This window comes from Toxorhynchites rutilus, chromosome 3 (assembly GCF_029784135.1).
Source record: "Toxorhynchites rutilus septentrionalis strain SRP chromosome 3, ASM2978413v1, whole genome shotgun sequence".
NCBI classification, from domain to species: Eukaryota; Metazoa; Arthropoda; class Insecta; order Diptera; family Culicidae; genus Toxorhynchites; species Toxorhynchites rutilus.
The window spans coordinates 224471822-224479934 of NC_073746.1; the positions used below are offsets into that span (position 1 = coordinate 224471822).

General features: G+C 41.4%; 2 protein-coding genes and 1 long non-coding RNA gene across 3 annotated transcripts; 1 reads left to right on the forward strand and 2 right to left on the reverse strand.

The window, feature by feature from the left end:
- The first annotated feature begins 1154 nt into the window (after window positions 1-1154).
- Window positions 1155-2215, forward strand: LOC129779487 (uncharacterized). Its single transcript, XR_008743676.1, has 3 exons — window positions 1155-1323; window positions 1382-1750; window positions 1829-2215. It is a non-coding gene; the product is annotated as an uncharacterized LOC129779487 (long non-coding RNA).
- Window positions 2216-2290: 75 nt separating this feature from the next.
- Window positions 2291-3184, reverse strand: LOC129773965 (uncharacterized). The gene is made up of 4 exons (XM_055777643.1): window positions 3167-3184; window positions 2954-3121; window positions 2729-2902; window positions 2291-2656 (listed from the first exon to the last, which is right to left on the reverse strand). Exons 1-4 carry the CDS (start codon window positions 3182-3184, stop codon window positions 2291-2293), a joined length of 726 nt encoding a protein of 241 aa, XP_055633618.1.
- A 3462-nt stretch (window positions 3185-6646) lies between these two features.
- LOC129773966 (uncharacterized protein K02A2.6-like) lies at window positions 6647-7744 on the reverse strand. Its single transcript, XM_055777644.1, has one exon. It carries the CDS (start codon window positions 7742-7744, stop codon window positions 6647-6649), a length of 1098 nt encoding a protein of 365 aa, XP_055633619.1.
- Window positions 7745-8113: the final 369 nt, after the last annotated feature.

An 8113-nucleotide genomic window follows, 5' to 3' on the forward strand; every position in this document is an offset into this window, starting at 1 on the left:
ATTTCAGGGCAAAAGTACTTATGAAATCATGAAAAACGCTGACGTATACAATTTATTGTTACCGGACAAAACACCAACAGAATGCAAAAGATAGTGAAGTACTGTCGTCGGCCACTGAGCGATACTATGCTCACGACATCACTGCAATGCGACCTATTTTGCGCACGTAATCACTGTGGTGACACCGGCAGTTAGGCGCTAGTTTGCGAGCATAACCACTGTGGTTACGCCGGACGACAAAGTGTTCATGAATTACTCAAAAAATAGGTCTAACGTCATGTGTATTGATATAAACTAAATATAAAAACTTTTTATGTATTAAAACTATGGAAAAATGTAATACGATGAGTCAATTATCTTTGATGTGATAAATAGAGCCTCTCATTTTTCAAAAATCCGTGAAATATTGTTGTATTCAAAAAGTTTGCAACAAAAATAAAAAGTATTTTACAGATATGTCTGTAAACTTACAAACATATCTGTTAATCTGGCATCTCTGGTGGTCTGAGAATTTATTGCAAGAAATCGCTTGAAAAAATCCATAAATTTGCTTGAAAATGAAGTGGATTGAGTCCGCACCACCTAGGATCATATATATCTAAAATCGCATAAAATGCAAAAACACGATTTTCCATGTCATCGATGGATTGAGTGGTAACGTTGTCGTATTAAATCGCATATCAGTCCAAAAAGCATCGCATATCGTTATATACGGCTTTATATGCGTACAAAATATGGCATATACGTATATCGCCTCCACTTTTGTGTGTATATGCTAGTTATCTGCATCATATATCATACAAATGTGTCTTGGTTGTATGTATATCGCCTCCAATTATAGCTATTCATACGACTTAATGTTTGCTGGGTGACTATCTCTTGAGTTGATAGCTATTCATACGACTTAATATTTGCTGGGTGACTATCTCTTGAGTTAATAACTCAGAGTGGAAATTTGCTTATTGTTTTTGATAGTTTAGACGCTAAATAAAAACCTTTTTCATTGAAATATGTGGTAAAAATTGGAAAAATTCTGATTGTCAGTTTGACATACGGTACAATGTACAACCAAAGTATGTCTGTCATGGTACGATAGTACCTGTACAACGCAAGTACAGCTGTATGTCTGTCCCTTGTATAACGCAGCAATCCCACTGGTGGTTGCGGTTCAGGTGTGGGAAATAGTAATCTGCCTCTCGGTGAATAGTGAGTTAACAAATTTGGCAACGCGATAGCAACTAAGCCAAGTGTTGCTATTTTCAACCAAGATAAGTGAAGTGGAAGGTAAAACGTAATGTCAGAATTGCCGTTCGGACGTATCCCGTAAGTTTGAACTTATTTACATAGATGGTATCCAATCAACACTAAACATTGACTACAGTTTCGCCGGCACGGTTGATTGCCGTTATGAACCAGCACAAAAAACAAAGCTGCAAATTATGCGCCACATTAGCCGTATTCGAATTTTTTTTGGAGATCTGCACCGAACGACAAGTGATGGAAAATCCAGAATTACGTGCCCCTACTGGCATAAAAGCTCGATGGCACCAAATCAACAGAGTCGTCGCAAAGTTTGCTGGATGTGTTGCCCAAATCATGAATCGTGGCCAAAGTGGAGCTTCTCCGGAAGATGCTATCAAGCAAGCCATTGCATTGTTTGCAACAACGGAAAAAAACCCCTTTTACATTAATGCATTGTTACATCATTCTTCAAAGCGCTCCAAAATGGCAACAATATCACACCGTAAAGGTTTGTATATATTTAAATAATGAAAATATATTTAGGTATGCATGTATTCATGAATTAATGAAAGATTTCTTCTATTAGATATCAAGTAATCGGAAAACATGCGTTGCAGAGATTGTTGAATTGGCCCTAGACGATATATACGAAGCAGATTTTGGCCCTTCACATTCCAATCGTCCGATTGGCCAGAAAGCATCTAAAGCTCGGAGGAACCAAGAGGTTGGTTCTAACACAGCAACTGAAATGGTTCAAGCTGGCAAAATGTTAGCGTATGCTGCAAATGAACGTCTTACCTTCAGCAAGTAAAAGGCAGTAGCTTTGACCAGGATGGCAAATCATACCATAATGTCCATGAACCTAGAAGGTTTGAGTACGACTGCAAAGGAGTATTACGTGCTAGAGCAAAAGCGCATCTTAAACGAAACCAGAGAATTTACCAAACATGAATTGGAATCTGAATCGATGTCTTTAGGCGATGATGTTTTTGACTTCCAATAAATAAAAATGATTTTTTTTGACAATTAATTATAATTTTATTTAATACTAAATAATTTTATGAAACTCATCGTCTCCTTTCATATTCCAAAGATACTCAATTAGGTCGTTTTGCAGCTCATGGTGAAGCCTAGTATCATGTACTTTTTTGTATCGATTCAGGAACGCTGCAAAAGTATCGTCAGGTCTCGTTACTTCATAGACACTGTCTCTCGATTCATTGGAGGGCACAGCATCTTCACGTTCATCTTCAATGATCATGTTGCGGAGGATGATACATGTTCGCATAACACTATTCAAATCGTCTTTATTCCATGACCTTGCTGGGGTTTTCACAATAGCGAATCGAGCCATTAACACTCCAAAAGTGCGTTCGACATCCTTTCTAGCTGGCTCTTGCTTTTCTGCGAAATACTGTACAAAAGGGAAAAAATATAAATGCAAATGATGGCAGCAAAGTTTATATCGAAGGAAACAAAAACATACCTTGCGTTTCTGGCCAACAGGTGCTGAAATCGTCGTCACTAGCGTGGCTAGGGGAGGGTAAATTCCGTCTGCTAGATAATATCCGGTGCTGTACGTGCCGCCATTTACTTCAAACGTAACTGATGGATGTTTTACCGGTATGAATGTTTGAAAACAACGGTGATCTATGCAACACTGTTATGTCGTTATTGGATCCCGGAATTATAGTGGGTTTCTTTTCCTTACCCTTGTATTATCCCGCCCATGCAGCAGGACAATTCCGCCATTCCCAATGACAGCAATCAAGTGACCCAAGCATGCCTGGAAAACCTCTTTCTTTCCCGATTTCAAGCAAACGTTCCAAATCACTTCGTGAGGGGGAGCGTAGAAACTCGTCGCTGAATACTGCAACCACTGTACGACAAAACTCAATCAAACACTTTCGGGCTGTGGATTTACCAATCCGAACGTATTCATTCATTGCATCCGATGGTGATCCGTAGGCGAGCTGTCAAATTGCAGCAGTGCATTTCTGGAGACATGTCAGTCCCATTTTACCAGTTGCCTCGGGCCGTTGGACAAAATATTCATTATTTTCCATTGCAGATTTTATTCTCAGGAACAATCTGTGACTCATCCGATAGCGTCGACGGAATTGCTCATCTGTATACAACGGTGTTTCAGAAAAATAGTCGTGGAACAATCGGATGGCACCTTCTTCCGCTCTACGATCAATATTGGGTCGTTTCCCAAGACAGGAACTACCGCGGTTAAATTCACTGTTTGGCATTGATGCTTGCCTTGAATAAATTAATAATTGTTCCGAGAATTGATTTTCGTCGTCGCTAGACTCGGAAATATATTCGGAAAAAACTTCCCGGTTTTCCATATTTTTTTCTTATTCGAAGCTCACAGAGATAACAAAAAACAAACAAACACTTGTCATTTCTCTTAGAAATAGAAATCGTATTTAGCAACCTACGGTGCGAAAGAGAAGCGATACTATAGCAACCGCCATAGCAACGACGGGTGCGCAAATCAACGAGTTAATAAATTGGCAACGGCTAAAACTCGAATCTAGAACCCTTGAATAAAGGGTGTGTCACATCAAATTGCATCACGGAAAAAACGCTGTAGAAATTTAATTTTTAGGAATTATATCTTCAGCTTTCGCTTATAATCAGATAAGAGTGTATAGATCACGTTGGCCATGCTTCACTGTCAATTTTTCGTAAATTTGGAAAAATGTCGTCGAACGAAAAAGAGCGTCGTGAATTAATCCTGCGCACTCATTTCGAGAATCCGGAGTTGTCAAATCGACTGGAAGGTGAAGAACGGCAAAAATGGATGCTCCGTCAGTGAAAAAGATCACAAGCGCGTAGTTAAGCAGTTTAGACGTGATCCGAGAAGTTCGGTCCGGGATGTCGCCAATAAGCTGAATTTGTCAAGATCATTCGTCCAGCGGACCAAGCAGCGGGAGAGCCTGCGTACATACAAGGTTCAGAAGGCTCCTAACCGCGACGAAAGGCAAAACATGGTGGGGAAGACGTGAGCCCGGAAGCTGTACACCGAAATGCTGACGAAGCCGCATTGCCTGGTAATGGACGACGAAACCTACGTCAAAGCGGACTTTCGTCAGCTGCCGGGCCTGTTGTTCTTCTCCGCAGAGGACAAATTCAGCGTTCCGGAGGAGATTCGCAAGCAGAAACTATCCAAGTTTGCCAAAAAGAACATGGTGTGGCAAGCGATCTGCTCTTGCGGAAAACGGAGCGCCCCCTTCGTGATGACCGGCACGGTAAACGGGCAGGTTTACCTTAAGGAGTGCCTACAGAAGCGCTTACTACCACTATTGAAGCAGCACGAGGGCCCGACCATCTTCTGGCCGGATCTCGCTTCATGCCACTATTCAAAGGACGTGTTGGAGTGGTACGAAGCCAACGGGGTCACCTTCGTGCCAAAGGAAATGAACCCGCCCAACGCGCCGGAGCTTCGCCCAATAGAGAAATATTGGGCGATTATGAAGCAGGCCCTCCGGAAGAACCCAAAAGTTGTCAAATCGGAGGCGGACTTCAAGAGAAAATGGATTTCTGTTCAAAAAAAAAAACTACAAACTGACGTTGTACAGAACCTTATGGACGGGGTAAAGAGGAAGGTGCGAGCATACGGGCTTGGGCTCGAAGCATGAATAAAAAGAAAATGCCAAAAGTTGTTTAATAGTTTTTATTTTACTGTCTAAAATTTTCAAAAGGATCGGTCTACTGGGCGAATTTCTACAGCGTTTTTTCCGTGATGCAATTTGATGTGACACACCCTTTAGTAACGCATTGGTGCGGATGCCCTTAGAATCGCTGTTCAGAGCAAAGTGCCTATATATATGCAATGTCCTGGATAAAAGGTAATGAAGATGGTTGAGTTTCGAGCGACATAGCATGCGCTGCCAAAACTATTTCGCAAATAGTGACGTCAGTCGTTGGGTTTATCTTTGACTGCTCTGGACCTTTTTACCACATGAATAATCGAAATAAGCCACGATATAATTGTCATCTGTTAAAAAACAACCAGTTGAATGATTTCATGAGAATTTTGGCTCAAATTATCATGCAACCGTAAGTACATTGCACATTGTTTTGTTTCTTCCATATACATTCCATATTGAATGCAAATAATTACGACACGATATTTTGCTTGCCAATACAGATACACTTCGCCTACTGCTCCACCTCTATATGTACTTCATTGATATATATGAAATAGGTGGAATCAAGGCGCCTCTATATATACCAGGTGAAACAATCATATGAAATGCGCTTTCAGCCATATTGGAATTGCTGTCGGTATTGTTTACAAACAGCATCAGCACGCTGCCGGCGGCTCTCTACAAACTGCTACGATGCTTATTCGAACGATGCCTACTATGTTCGACTTTCGCGAATTTATGTGAAAAAGAAGGGATGATTTTGTAGAATTTCATTCTCATTTCCACGACTCTCGCATATGAAAATGCAAAAATGGCCCTAGCAATAACAAAACAAACAACCCCCGCTCCACAAACCGTAATACCCTTCTTATTGAAGTGATGATGTTGCTTCACCTGTTATACATTGATATAAGCGCCTTGGGTGGAACCAAGGCACCTAGAAGTATATCCTAAGGTGAGGCCGTTTCATCACTGTGTTGGGTAGGGGAGCGGTATATGAAAACAGTACGGAAGGAAACAGAAGGGGAATTATTTGCTTGAAGCGTGAAAGAGACAGACTGATCACAAGCGAGCTTGGGCACAAGCGTATTGTGTATTGTTTACAAACAAAACACAGTAGACTTCCAATATGGTTGAAAAGCGGTTTTAGCAAGTTGGCCCACCTTAGGATATACTTCTAGGCGCCTTGGGTGGAACAATCATCAAAGTACGTAGAATAGATTTGATTTGTCTGTTCGTATCCGCTATTGATATATCATTGTGGATATGGACCTGAGACGAGACATGATAATAGGGGGCCGATTCCGGACCACTTTTTCTGTCAAACTCGGACCACTTGCAACTCGGCCTCTGATTGGTTGATGAGGAAAATAGTTGACAAAGATAAATATACAAAAATGGGATTTCCAACATTTTCACAGTGTTGCCAAATATATTCAAAATTGAATAATAGTTGCATTCAAATTTCATTTTAGCGAAAATTTCTATTATGGTTTCTGTTACATATTCAGGAATCACAGAAGTGTTAACCACATATACGAAGATATGTTACTACTTTTATTGAAATACTGTATTAATTTAAGCGAATAACAATTTTTAGAAATCGGGATAAAGAGAACCGTGTGTAGCTTTTATTCGATCTATATTTTTAAAACTGCAGGCAGTGGCGCCAGAACGATTTTAGAATAATCTAACACTGTTTGCATATACAACATTTCTTCCCTTCTTTCTTATTGAATCGTTTACGGAGAGTATCTGTTCGGAGGGCGATGATTTCTTATAGAACGCCGCATGATAGTAGGAGTTGGACTACCAGTTGGTGTTCGGAACTCTGGAGAATCGGGATGGACAGGAGCACTTCTCGCACTGATTGGTGTAGAAGAATTCTCCGGAAAAGTTGAACGGTTCTCGTAGAAATGGATGCGCCTTGGAGCCTCTTGTTGGCTAGAATCCTCTGCATCAGTTGTTTCGATTAGCTGTGGACACTTGAAACTGTTTCTCGACTGAATCTGGTCGACGTGACGCTTGAACCGTTTACCTTCATAGGCGATCTCATAATGTAGATCTCCAAGTCGAGCCGTAATAACTCCGGGAATCCATTTTTCCATACGAGGGTTGCCGGATAAGAAATAGATCTGTTGATTTAGGACGAATTCACGGAATGATGGTTCAAAACGAGATTGCTGCTTGTTCGTAACTTTCATTTGTACGTCTTCGGGCCTCAATAGATCAAATCGCGTTCGAATACTCCGACCAAGGAATAATTTAGAAGGTGATTCACCGGTAGTTGCGTGTGGTGCTAGACGGTATAGCTGTAGAAACTTATTGAGATTTATGTGCAACGTCGACGCTGTAGTTCCCATGGCCTTCAGAGCATCTTTAGTAGTTTGCACGTATCGTTCGGCTTGGCCGTTTGTTGCGGGGTGATAAGGAGCCGTTAACTTGTGAAATTTGACTCCACTTTTCTGTAAAAACTCTTTAAACTCTGCTGCAGTGAATTGGGGGCCATTGTCCGACACAACGGTTATTGGTACTCCATATCTCGAAAACAACTCATCCATAATACTAATCGTTGATGCTGTCGTGGTGGTATTGGTGACCTTCACCTCCAACCATTTACTGTACGCGGCTACAATAATCAGTAACATTGAGCCTGCCACTGGACCCGCATAATCTATATGTATTCTTTCCCAGGGGCCTTTGGGATACTGCCAGTGGTGTTCACTAAACTTCGGGGGAGCGTGTGCTTGACGAGCACACTCAGGGCACGATTTTGCTGTGTTTTGGATGTCAGCATCTTTTCCTGGCCAATAAACAAACGAGCGAGCGAGGCCCTTCATTTTCACAATCCCAATATGTGCTACATGGAGGTCTTTTAACACAAACTGTCGCAGCACTGGCGGCACTACAACTCTGTGTTCGAACACTAAACAACCTGCAGCCAGCGAATATTTCACCTCCGGAGCTTTATAGCCAAATCGTGACAAATCAGAACCGGCTTCCAAAAGTTGAATGATTTTACCAAGACTAGAATCTTTGCGTGTCTCTCGACCGATGTGATGCGTATGGGTAGTTGTGCAATTTGACGAAGAGCAAATACGTCGAACTCGTCTTCACCGATGTCTCTTCCCTCACGAAGTGAAAGTTTGTTTACTTGTTCCTTTGTTGGTGGTCGTGTGATACGAGAAAAGTAGTCTACATTTACGTTC